Source organism: Sinocyclocheilus rhinocerous, unplaced genomic scaffold, assembly GCF_001515625.1.
Source record: "Sinocyclocheilus rhinocerous isolate Xijiao unplaced genomic scaffold, SAMN03320098_v1.1 scaffold3015, whole genome shotgun sequence".
Classification (NCBI taxonomy): domain Eukaryota; kingdom Metazoa; phylum Chordata; class Actinopteri; order Cypriniformes; family Cyprinidae; genus Sinocyclocheilus; species Sinocyclocheilus rhinocerous.
The window spans coordinates 45009-58767 of NW_015661992.1; the positions used below are offsets into that span (position 1 = coordinate 45009).

Consider the following 13759-nt stretch of genomic DNA (forward strand, 5'->3'; position numbering starts at 1 on the left):
AATCATCATTATAAGCGTGCCACAGTGAATATCTGTAGTTATTTGGGTTTTTGGAAAAGGCAAGGGCAACGTTTTGAACACTGATTTTATTTACTTGTTCAATAATTGATTTTTACCCAAAAACCTTCTGTACTGCAGTTTTAAGACGTTTTTAATAGATTCTTTGATATGATCTGTCATAATTCAATGTTTATGTGGAGCCTCAGGCACAGGCTTTATGAGATCTTGGCAAAGCTCACTTAACTGTTGCTAGGAAACAAGAGCGCCATCATCTGTTTAACATTTTTTTTAAAGAAAGGCTTAATTTAATGCACGGATAAATAAACCCAAATAACTACAGATAATTTATAAAATATAAATTCATGCAAAAAGGAACAAGAGAACTCCATATTTGTTTTATTAGATGTCTTTATTGTCCAAAGTACCGTAAAATGATAACTGTACAACTCGGCACACTTAAGCAGAAGCAGGGCACTAAATATCCAAATTGGGTTGCTGGTTGTAGTTGAAGACACATAAAAAAAAATGTACATATTTACACAGAAAGACTTAAAGTGTGTTGATGCTCTTCGCATAGGAAACTAACAAAAAAACAAAAAAAAAGGTCTTAAGAAACTTAAAAACATAATGCAAGTCCCTGGTACTGGACACATGGAGTGAGGAGAGCAGACAGTGGATCAGAGATGAGAATGGTCAGAAAGGCACTCTGTGATGTCTATGTACAGGTCATCCATCATTCAGTGAGAGGAGCTCACGTCCAGGCTATTCACAGTAGTTAACTCTTTACATCCCAGTTGACAATTACACCGTAATTAAAATAAGTCGAAACAAACATGAGAAATGTTCCATATTTTGCATCAAGTACCCATATTGTTCAAGTTGATGAAAGCTTAAAACAATTCTAAATGAACGTGGGGGGAAAAACACACATGACAAATCACTGAACATTGATGACAATAGCAACTTAAATCAAACTACACAGGGAATTTAAAATTTAAAAACTAGGGGGAAAATGGGATGCCAGATCAACAGAAAGCATTCTAACGTTACAGCACCATGTCTGGCTCGGTCTCGCCAGTGCTTTCCTAGCGGTTAGTACACCTTCTCAGTGTTTCATTACAACACACAGCCTGAAAACTCTATGAAGGAGCTTCATTTTTGTCGCTGAAACAACGCAAACGGATTTTATTCGACTCCTGTGATAGATTGTTCTCTTTGGTGTTTCATGATCTCAACAAGGCAGACCACGTTAGGCTAAAACTACATTTTTAAAACAATTCATTCTCGCCAGGCACCACATTTAGCCGTGTTAAGCTAAAAGGCTACAATTCCCTATTTGTTTCTTGTTCTGTAATACATTAAGGTAAGTGTAAACATGATCAGTATATTGTCCGATGGCGCTAGACAGACGATGGACCCCAGGACGAGCAGAACGTCACGTCCTCTTCCACAAGTCTCACATTCCCCTGCTCTTAAACAGGAGTCAGCGCTGCTGCGGATCTCACACCTGGAAAGCGACCTTACAGATTCAGGATATAAACTATAGACTACAGATACTAGTTTCATAAAATTGGCGCACTCATCCTTTAAGTGCGGTCAAATGATTAATCGCGATTAATCGCATCCATAATAAAAGTTTTTGTTTACATAATGTAAGTGTGTGTACCGTGTATATTTGTTATGTATATATAAATGCACACATGCATGTATATATTCAAGAAAAATTTTATGTTTATAATAAATATATTTATATATAATATAAATTATATGAATATAAATAAATACATGTAAACATTTTTTTTTTAAATATATACTGTATGGGTATGTATTTATATATACATTATAAATACACAGTACACACACTTATGTAAACAAAAACTTTTATTTTGGATGTGATTAATCGCGATTAATCGGTTGACAGCATAACATCCCTTGGTCTTAAATCATGCTGTGCACGAAGAGGGGAGGAATTATTATGCATGCCATGCCATCTACGAAGGACAGAGAGCAATGTGAAGGCATTGTCGTATAGGACATCCGCTCAAAGCGGTACTCCTTTGACATCAATGCATAATGCAGTGAAAAGTGCGGCGGCGTCGACTGACTCCTCTCTCTCTCTATGATTAACAAACCGGTTTTATGAGTTAAAAGCACTTGGTAAAGCGTGGGTTGTGATTTCTTCGTAACCACCATCTTGGGTCAGGTTGATGCCGCAGCTTTGATATGGGTGAACCGATTCCTCTTTTCTTTTTTTTTTCTCCTTTTTTTTAAATATTTAAATAGATATAAAACTTTCTCTTTTTCCTTTTAAACAGACAGTCTGTACACATCTGGTACCAGTACATATAAAAATTACAAGAGTTGTTAAATTAGAAAGGATATGTTCCTTCTGATACGTCATATCAAAAATATGCAGCTTTAGTAAACATATTCATAGTACTTTTTTCTAAGCTAACTTTACATTGCTACATTACATTTTTCAGAGTTAGAAATATAGCAAAAGTGAGAGACTGCTGCCTCACGCTTTCGTCTCGGTGAGTCCAAGGGCTCTCCGTGCACAATGCAGTGATCTTGAGCACTGAGCAGCGGTATGACTTTAAAAGCCGTTGTGCGGAGGTAGACGCCTCGGAGTAAATAGTGTACTTTCCACAGCAACCGTCCCTGTTCTGCACCTCTCGCTCTCCTGCACATCCACGTTCGCTGTACCAATCTCAGCACCTGCTCGCCGCTTCCTCCTTTTCTCCATATCCTGCTGCGCCTCTGCAGCCCGAGTGCCTCTCTTCACGCCTCCCTCCCCTCAGTCGATCTTCTCGACTTTTCCGATGATCTTCTCCTCGAAGATGGGCAGGATGGCATCGTCTTCGCGTACCTCCTCGAACACCACTCCGCAGTCAAACTCATCGCTCACTTTCTTGAAATAATACCTAGGATGTGGTGAGGCAAAGGGATAGGGATGGTTTAATACCATGTCTTTCAGTCAAGTGATTTCATTCAGTTGACATTACATTATATATATATATATATACACACACACACACATGTATCGCCATTTGATATTGGAAATAAGCTTAAAGAAATGGTTAATTCATAAATGGAGTAAAACAGTATTGTGAAATAATATTACAATTTAAAAGAACCAATTTGTTTTTTAATATATATTAAATGTAATTTATTCCTGTGATGGTAAAGCTGAATTTTCAGCATCATTACTTTAGTCTTCAGTGTCACATGATCCTTCAGAAATCATTCTGATAGGCTGATTTGCTCCTCAAGAAACATTATATTGGTGCTCAAGAATCCATGTCTCGCTGGAAACAGTTGTGCTGCTTAATATTTTTTGTGGAAACTGATCTTTTTGTTTTGATAAATTGAATGTTCAAAAGAACAGTATTTATACGTTTTTATTTAGAATTTATCTTTTATAATATATAATAAAAATATAAATACAGCCTTTGTCAATTTAATGTCTTTGCTAAATAAATTATCAGTAAATTGTCGTTTAATAATCATATTTTGGTCTTTTCTCAAACAAAGCTATTGAATGACATTAGAAAACCTGAATAATGCTTTTGTAAGAAGTGTAGTGGAGTTGTAAGGATCAGTTTTATTATACTTTCATACTGATATTGGCTTTTGTGAAGCTCGAAAGTTTCAGTCCAAGACTGATAAACACAGTCTCTTGTTGTGTTCCGCAGAAGATAGTTTGTAACAATATGAAGGTCAGTAAATGATGACAGGATCTTAATTTTTGGGTGAGCCATCTAAATTAAACACTACAGAAGGTTCTCAAAAACTAGAACATGACAAGTGGCAAAGGTTTACCTGTAGCTCCCTTTCTTAGTAAGCAGCTCTTTGAACTGTCCCAGCGTGACGATCCTTCCTTTGACGGACGTCCTGTACGGGATGGGCTCTCCACAGAAGTAATAGGCCACGATGATGTTCTCACAGGGCTGCTTCTTCATATTCTTATGCCTGCAAATGAACAGAGAGGCCCTTGACAAACATATCACACATTTGTTCTACAAGAAGGAACAAAATTATGCAGTTTGCTTTTCTAGCAACAAAGTGAGAAGTACAACGTCCCGAAAGGATGTCTGGACCAGAGCCGTATTTCAAAGGTTCTTGTATGTGCTCTGCTGGGCTTGAAGTGGGCACAAGTGCTGGTGGGCGTCAGAGGATCGGTTTACTGTTGCCAAGTAAAACGGATTCCGGATGCCTGACAAATGTTCCTCAGAAAAAAAAACAAACACTGGCACTGATGTGCCGCTTTCATCTCATCCACACCAAAGCTTTGATGTCACTAAACTGCATATCTGCATTAGGAGCAGTCACACATCCACGGCCTCTCATTCTGCTGCAGCTTATCAGCGGTTAATACACCGGAACAACACTTCACTGCAACCAAATCTGTGAGAAACTATGTACTAAAGCTGGTCAAACTACACTACATTCTTAAAGGAATAGTTCACCTAAAAATTACAATTTGCTGAAAATGTAGTCACCCTCAGGCCAGTCAAGATGCTTCTCAATCAGAACAGATTTGGAGAAATTTAGCATTACAGCACTTTCTCACCAATGGATCCTCTGCAGTGAATGGGTGCCATCAGAAAGAGAGACCAAACTGCATATAAAAACAATCACAATAATCCAGAAGTAATCCACACGACTCCAGTACATCGATTAGCATCTAAAGTGAAAAGCTGCATGTTTGTAAGAAACAAATGCATCATTAAAGGCACAATATGTAAGATTTTTGTAGTTCAATATTCAAAAACTACTTGCGCAATATGATATATTTCATGCAGTTGTGTATTTATGTTATCCCAAAAGTTCCCAAGGATTTGTAAATCCAGAGAAATTCCAATTTTAAATAATGACTCGTCCCTGGTCATTGTCGCCGATCAATGACGTAATATCCGCATATCCCCAGTTTACACTCGTAGAAACTATGGCAACACACAGACACAAATGCTGCTGTACAGTTAAACTAAATCCATTACGGCTGTCGCGAATAAAATGAAAATGAAAAGTGATGAACGCAGCATTAAATTAAGATCTGCTCAGTGTTGCGCCATGATTTTTTACGCGTTTTTACAGTGCTGCGCATTATAACCAATCACACACGAGTGTGTTGAGCTTATGAATGCAATGGCCAATCAGAGGTGTTCAGATGAGTTTTTGCTCAGTGCACGGCGCTCGCTGACTGAATTCAGCTCTCACGCAAATTTTCTCATCATAAACAACAAAGTGCAGATGTAAGTATGATGTACGAGATTCATTCATAAAACCGTGTATAGACAGCTTTCCTGATTATAAGGGGAGTTTTTTAAGAGTGCTAAAACTCGCGCTAGACTTCAAGTCAGTCATAATGTTCTTTCACAATGTAAATGCTCTGTGCTCGCATTCTCTGTATAATCTATTCACGGTTTTAATAACTGTGGAAGGTACAGGTAATAAAAAAATTAATTCATTACCTCATCCGTGAACATCCTGCTTCATAGCTTCATCAAGCTTCGCCTTTGTTATTGTTTTGAAAATGTGACCTCTAGTGGAGAAAACTTGCATATTGTGCCTTTAAGGCGTTTTAACTCTGAACCATTGCTTCCAGCCAAAATACCAATCTATAATCCATAACACTTGCTCCAGTGGGAAAAAAAAATCCATCCCCTGCTGTCCTCTTATATCAAAATTCACCAACATATTTGTTTAACACTGTTTTAACACGCAGCTTCCCACTTCACAATATGTTAATTGATGGACTGGACCCATGTGGATTACTGTGATGTTTTTATCAGCTGTTTGGACTCTCATTCTGACGGCACCCATTCACTGCAGAGGATCCACTGGTGAGCAAGTGATGTAATGCTAAATGTATCCATATCTGGTGAGTAAATTTCCATTTTTGGGTAAACTATTCCTTTAAAAGCTATGCACAGGAAGTCTGGATAGCGCAACACACAGAAGCGTTAGTTAATGACGTAAAGGCACAGCCCTGACAAACACATGCAGGTACATGTATCGGTAGCATGGGATGGTGAAGGGAAGGGCTACGCTCTATGGAGAAGCATGGAGGACATACTCGGCCTCGGAGAGCTCCATGTCGGAGACGGCGGGCACCACACTGAGAGTGGGGAACAGAGTGGGCCTGACAGCGGTGCGACCCCTCTGGATCACCTCCATCACATACCTGAGGAACAACCCCGAGTTAGACACACCGGCTGCGTTCGAAGGCTCAAGTCGCCTCATTATACGCATGCACCTAAGCCAGCCACAGTGTGTGCAGGAACATGTCGAAGAGGACGCTGCCTTGCATGGTGCATTATGGGTCGTAGAGGGATCACTGACAAATAACTTCCAAGATGAAGAAACATTAAGTTTATAAAGCCAAGTTTGTAAATGCAAAAAAAAGTAACATGAATTTGTTCATGTTGGTTTCATATGGATTTTAAAACTTTAATAGCATTTTCAACAAAACAGTCAACTGAACAACTCGAATGTCAAGTGGTGGAACTAGTATGTAAACCGTAATAGCATTTTCCTTACACCTCAAATACATGCAAAAGTGTGTCTTAGTCAACTTACAAATCTTACAAATTTCATTAATTATCATACTTTTTTTTTTTTTTGAAGTCGCACCATGAAGACACGCCGTCTGGATGAACCTTTCCTTGTTGTAAATGGGTCAAATTATCTGACACTTTAAGTGACTTTGACATACAGTCATGAGGCTCTGCAGGGGTGCTTTCTATGATATCATTTCTGGTTTTATTTTTCACTGCTTGTTTCAGCACAGTCGTTTAACTGCATGTCTGATTTGGCAGAAATCTGTCATAATAATAATAATAATAATAATGCCAAACCACTTTCTTTTAAGGCCCTTCTCAAAAACTGAATTCTTTCAACATTTTTCTTCATTACCATATTAGAAATGTTCATCCTGATATTTTCGACATTCTCCCCCAAAAACATCAACATTTTTAATTTTGAAATGATCATAAAAAGGCATAGTCAGGTAATGTGTGCATAAAGTGCTTTTTTAGTGCATTTTCAAATAGATCTGGCCTAAAGAATAAGCGTCATTGACCCAAAGGCAAACTGCATGAGATTATTTTCATGCAATAACAAATCAAGCCACTATGTATCATATATGAATTATGGTGTTCAGGTGAACAGGTCTTCTCACCTCTGCTTAGCCTGCAATGTTCCAGACTTCCTCCTCTCTTCCTCAAGCCGCCTGCGCGCCTCTTCCAGCTGGGTGAGGGGGTTGGGGGCTGGGTTGGGGGGCATGGTTGGATCCTGGATGAAGGGATGGGAGGGCTGCACATTGTTGCGGAGCTGAGCGGTAACCCAAGGGTGCACAGCCCCCGGCCGCTCCACCGAGCTGGGCCTCGACACCTCGTGACTCTGAGCCTTCTTGGAGCCAGAGATGCTCCTATGAAATAAGCAAGAACAAAATGAGCTTTTATATGATTAATTTTGAAAAACATTGCTATCTATCTATCTATCTATGTCTATTTTTTGCATAATTTCCAACAAAACTATTTGAATTGCTGGTTAGACACCTTTATTAGTATTACTAAATACTAATAAATTATACAAATACACTAAATAAGGGCTCTCACCCGTAAGGACTCCTCTTATAGCGGCCAGCTTCCTTCTCGCCCTCCATCATCCACTGCAATATCTTCTGGTTCCTCTCCATATCATCAGGGGGCAAGGGCTCTCGCATCTCAAAGTTTCGACCATCATCTCCTTTTCTGACCGGACGCTTTGACAGTGTGCTTCCTTTACTGCTACAATGAGACATGAGAACATCAAAATCACCAAAGCTGTTGAGATAAATGGCTTCACTAAACATCTCCAATTTACACTGCCATTCAAAAATCTGGTGTCAGCACAATTTTCTTTTATGAAAAGAAATTACTTTTATTTCGCAAGGACACATTCAATTGATCAAAAGTGAAAGTAATGACATTTATAATTAGGGCTGGGTATCGTTAGAAATTTTCCGGTTCCGATTCCGGTTCCAGTTTTGCCTAACGATTCCGGTTCCACTTAAATGAACTATTTTTTTTGTTTTTACTATTTTACCTTAATTGAATGTAGTGTTGCTGGAAGGTAGTAAGTAATGTTGAGTAATGCATGTGATTCAAAGTTGATGTTTTTTACACTATCAATAATAGGGCTGGGTATCGATTCAGATGTTCCAATTCGATTCGATTTTGCGCGTACAGTCGTGGAAAACGATGTGTTCGTCAGTTAAAGACGCGTCGCGTCAGTGGAGTGCGCGTCATGGAAAACAATGTGCTCAGTAATTAAAGAGGCAAGGCGGCTGTTATTTGGTTTGTGACATCCTTTACGGGAAACGCCGGCGCAAGGCTGCTCACAGCGCTTGGTCACGTGTCGCACCAGAACCGTTTTCGGAACCGAAACTTAGAAATTGCTCACGGTTTTTTTAAAAGTTTTTTTAAAAGAACCGGTTCTGAATAAGAACCGGTTATCGGTTCCCAACCCTATTTATAATGTTCCAAAAGATTTCTATTTCAAATACTGTTCTTTTCAACTTTCTATTCCGCAAAGAATCCTAAAAAAACTACTAAAAAAATTCCAAAAAATTCCAAAATATTAAGAAGCACAACTGAAATGTTTCTTGAGCAGCGTATTAAAATGACTGCTGAATAATCATGTGACACTAAAGACAGGAGTAATGGCTGCAGAAAATTCAGCTTTGCATCACAGGAATAAATTACATAAAAAATTGTTTTTTAAAACAAAACAGTTATTATATTAGTTATAATATTTCCCAATGTTAGTGTTTTTACTGTATTTTGGATCAAATAAATGCAGCCTTGGTAAGCATAATAGATTTCTTCAAAAACATTTAAAAAAATCTTATTGACACTTTTGAACAGTAGTGTACATATCTAACAAAAGACATCGAGGCACATACCCATAACCCATGGGCTCCATGGCACTGGGGCCGACACTCATCCCATCTGCAAAGTTGCGTGACTTGGATCCAAAGTGGTGTTGCTCCATGTTCCAGGCGAATCCCCCATGCATCCTCGTGGCTTCCGCATCCACCTGTTCTTTGGGTTTCCCCCCCGCGGCATAGTGTGTGTGGTGAATGTGTTTGTGATGGTGCAGGTGCGCTGCTTCACCCTTTGGGCCCAGCCGAGCCTGGTGCTTGCCTTGGCCACCGGACAGCGGCATCATCATCCCGGGAATCTTGCCCGCGTGAAGCCCGTCAGGGGAGCGGGACTTCGGAGAGTGGCGGCCCGTGCCCGGAGATTGACAACCGGGGGTTTTCATGACACGCTGCACATGCTCGTCCAGGATGCTCTCGGGGTTTTCCTCGTGTGCGTCCCGCAGCTGCAGCCCGTTGTAGCTCATTTCAGAGTAGCGACCGCCATAATGCTGCACGTGGACCACAGGAGGAATCCTATGATTGGCCAGGGAGGGAGCGGTTGAGATGTCCGCATCGTCACCTTCCTCTTCCTACAGGACACAAGAGATTATTCAATAATGACAAGATACTTAATAAAAAAAAAATTTTTTTTAAAAATCAGGCATTGAACCGTATCTGAAACCATCTTCCTCAAAGAAAAAAACATTTTATAGTGACTGAATAAGTCAAATTTGACAGGTGGAGCAAGTCTACTGTAGAAAACAATGGGCTGTAGAATCACTGTGCAGTAACATGTTTAAACCAGCAGATGTCATACGTTTACAGCTTTCCTACGATTCCATTGATATGCCTTTGTTATGGTCACATTGAAAACACACAATGACCTCAAACAGCCATGAGTAAATTCCCTCGTTGCCCAAAACATGACTTCAATATTCATTTTAATCATGAAAGCACTTCTCCACATGCAGACCTCTCTTCAGACTATAAATGATCTGACATGCCTGTTCCCTTAACAAGATTTCATATTTTACTTGCTAATTTGTTGTGCCCTTCTCCAATTTAGATTTTACTGGCAAAAAACACTGAGTTCTTTGACAAATGTAGTTTTACTCATGGTCTGGTGACTAAATTGCATTTTAGTCACATTCTGTATCGTTACTTGCAGACAATGGAAAAAGCATAGTTTTGTCTATGAAAGCAGCCATGACCTAAACTGTATTCTAATTCAACTGTAACAGCGTTCCCACCATATCTTTATTCTGAATAATATTCAGCAAATTACAGATTCAGGTTGTGTCACTCTGGGTTGGGGCGTTTGCAGTAGTTCATGAATACTGGTATGTCAAGTCATTTGGATAATTTTCCCAACAAAATTAACCATTTTACGTAAATGTTTAACTGTTTTAATCAATACCATTTTTAAGGAACAATTTCAAGTTAAGTTAAATTTAGTTAGTTGTAATGCACTGACATTGCTGCTTGTATTATGTTGATGTGGGCTAAACTATGCAGTGTTTAGTAAACTATGCCTTTGTGTTCTCTTTGCTGATTGTTACAAAAAAAAAAAAGTCATTTTATATGAACAGATCTCATGATCAGTCAACACGTTAAACATGTTGCACTTGACTGTTGAACTGCCATCTCACTATATACACCACCATTCAGAGTTTTTTTTTTTTAAAGAAATTATTCATTTTATTCAGCAACGAAGCATTATATTGATCCAAATTGAGAAGAAAAACACATTTTTACTGTTACAAATATTTCCATTTCAAATAATTGTTGTTCTTTTCAACTTTCTATTTATAATCTTTCTATTTATATAAAACAAACCCTGAAAAATTGTATCACGGTATCCATATCTCATAAAATATTAGTATTTAATAATAAATATAATAAGCAGCTCAACTGTTTTCAATATTGATAAGATTATATTGATAATGCTGCTAGATAGAAAACTTATTTTAAATTGTAATATTTCAGAATATTATTTTTAGGGATGCATCGATACCGATACTGGTATCGGGCCCGATACTGCACTCCTGTACTCGTACTCGTTAAAATGCCCCGATACCAAAAGCCGATACCACACAGCGTGTGAATAGAGCTGTGTCCAGAAAAAGAAACACTGAAAACAGAACAACAGAGAGTAGAATGGAGTTATTAGAGATTAAGGATGTCTATGAAGTACATGTAAGTAATTAATATAATGTTAAACATTCAATATTGACGCCTATATAATATCTCACAGACATCACTGGAAAGTTTGTAGTTCGGTCGGATATGTCAAAAAGAAGTAAGTAAAACAATGCACAAGATACTAAAGTTATTTGACGGTTAGGAGAGCGAGAGAGAGTCCGAGAGCGCACACTCTTCTGTTGCATGATCTTGATTGCTGTTCGCTCCATTAGCGCATACATTTGGATTAAAACTAAATCGTAAATATAAAACAAACACAAATTATACATTCAATATAAACATTTATTTTAAATGTCAAGCATACACAACTTTATTTAAAGCAGAAGTGAAACTAGCAGACTGGGTGAAACGCGCTAGGCTGTAAGTGTCTTTCTCACTCTGCACCAATACAAACGTGTGCGCGCTGCGTATGTTTAGCTTGCTTTAAAGGCCAAAGTATACTTCGGTTTTTACTCGTACGCAAGGGTCCGTGTACACTGCGCGTGATGCAAATTACATCACCAAAATAGTACGTGTGCACTCGTATAATGTATAACGAGTGGTTCCCTGCATTCTTTTAGGAAAACGTTTTGTGATTACAGTATTGAGCTGCTGCAATGGAGCAGCTCTAATGCGCCATTAAAATGAACAGTGAAAGTAACAAAAGCTTATACAATACATTTTAACAGGTATAATTAAGTGTGGAAATAACTGAAGGTAACTGAAGCCAACTAACATGATTCATATTATTATTTTGTTTCTGTACCCAATATTTTAAAAAAAATTACAAATGCTGTGAAAATACAAGTATCGGTATCGGCGAGTACCAAAAATGAAAGTATCGGTATCGGACTCGTTCTAAAAAAAAAAAGTGGTATCGGTGCATCCCTAATAATTTTTTATTAAATAGATGCTGCCTTGGTGAGAATGAAAAACAAAAAAACTAACTGGTGAATGATAGTAAGAAATATATATATATATATATATATTATTTTATTCTCTGCTAACAATACAGTCACATTTTGCATTTATTTCCATTAATATTCCTTTTTCATCAAAAGTGCATTTTCATTTGGTCGTCTTCTCGTTTTCATAATAGAGAAAGTCAATAAAGCTGAAACCACAGCAGGTCATTTGTGTGCAATGCTTTGATTCTCTCTCCAGGTAGTGAAGTCCAAGGAGATGAGGAATTTTGAGGATTTGGCAAATGCATCATTTTATTTTTACTCAACAGCTGTGTGGGTCAGCGCTCTGGGATGATCTTTGACAGATCATGCCAGAATAAAAAAAAAGGAGATGAGGTGTGGGATACACAACACAAATACAACTGCAATGCGCAAAGCAGCCAATTTTCATTGTGCCGCTTCGACCTCTAAAAACTGATTTCTGTCCGAAATTGACTGAATAACACCCCAGAATGGCGATATCAGAGTTTATTCAGACTTGTCAAGGTTCAGTTGCTGGCAAAAACATGTTTAACTGTCAGAGTCCATCCTGCTCAGTGGAGCAAAGAGAGCAAGTGCTGTATATAGAAGACAGTGGCTCAGCTGGTAGGTAGAGAAAACTTAAAACAAGTTTGCTGAAAGCCGAGGCTCCAGTGAGAATATCAATTCGGAGACAAATGACATTCCTCCTTCGGCTCTTAATAACTCAAAGTCACTGTTCTGTGATGCATGTTCCTCTTACAGGAGGCCAAACTACATAAATAATCTGCCTCGAGACTTAACACCTGGCTTTGAGTCAGGAAAAAGATTCCCATTTGCGGTGTGCGCAAGCATTTCTTCACGCCCCGACTGACTTCAAACAAAGTCATTACACTGAGGCAGACTAGCAAGTAGCTCAATCTCGGCAGATGATTCACCTGACACTGAACAGAAAGACCCCCTTGATAAGACAGGAAGTCTTTAGAACACATCCGACTGTCTCGCTCATGAACAGAAGTGGCAGAGACAGCGGTGTTTGATACAAGGGGAAACAAAAAACTACTATAGTTGAAAATACGGCAGTGACGTGACGATTGGGATGCACTCACCAGTCGAACTCTCTTGAGCCGCTCCTCCAGTTTTTCTTGCGCCTCACGTTCCCTCAGCACCCCCTCCAGCCTGCTGATGAGCTCCGCCGCAAACTTCTCTGGCTCAACGTGAATATCCTTTGGCATCCGGTTTGTGCGCTGATGGGAAGACAATGCGAGTCAATACTCAAGGTCACTTTTCACAATTAATGCGATGCGCTTAAAAGAAACTACAACTACAGCTGCTGATTATACAGCCATGGAAAGAGAACAATAATACATGACAGTTTAAAACAACAGTGAAAGCAAAAGAACATTAATACAGTCTAGACCAGTGTTTCCCAACCGGGGTGCCGTCTGTCGAGAGCAGGGGTGCCGTGTAAAAAATCCTTTTTTAATATTTTTAAATTGCTAAAATGTTCAAAAAAGCATCTATTATATAATATCCATTTCTGATGTCGCCAATAATTAGAGATGCGCCAAAATTCCGGCTGTCGAAAATTAGTTCACCGCTCAGGTTTCACTTTCACGTGGTGTAACGCTCTGCGTATTATCCCGCTCTATGCGTGTGCGCTCCGCTCAGCTCCACTCATATACCGTTCATGCTCATCGGAACAGCAAAGTCCACTCAAAAATCAAGCTGACAGGAAACATCGATG

The 13759-nt window shown here is 38.9% G+C and overlaps 1 protein-coding gene across 4 annotated transcripts in view; it reads right to left on the reverse strand.

Annotated features, from left to right (window-relative positions):
* Window positions 1-2261: 2261 nt before the first annotated feature.
* Window positions 2262-13759, reverse strand: part of LOC107727128 (axin-1) — a 49068-nt gene continuing 37570 nt past the window's right edge. For 3 of the 4 annotated variants that reach the window (XM_016536908.1, XM_016536909.1, XM_016536910.1), the window contains 5 exons: window positions 8951-9498; window positions 7623-7793; window positions 7184-7432; window positions 3823-3972; window positions 2262-2924 (listed from right to left, as the gene is read on the reverse strand). In XM_016536908.1, coding sequence (XP_016392394.1) covers window positions 2798-2924; window positions 3823-3972; window positions 7184-7432; window positions 7623-7793; window positions 8951-9498 — 1245 coding nt within the window. In that variant the 3' untranslated portion in view covers window positions 2262-2797. The remainder of the gene's footprint in view (window positions 2925-3822; window positions 3973-7183; window positions 7433-7622; window positions 7794-8950; window positions 9499-13759) is intronic. The other variant, XM_016536911.1, reaches the window with a different exon arrangement.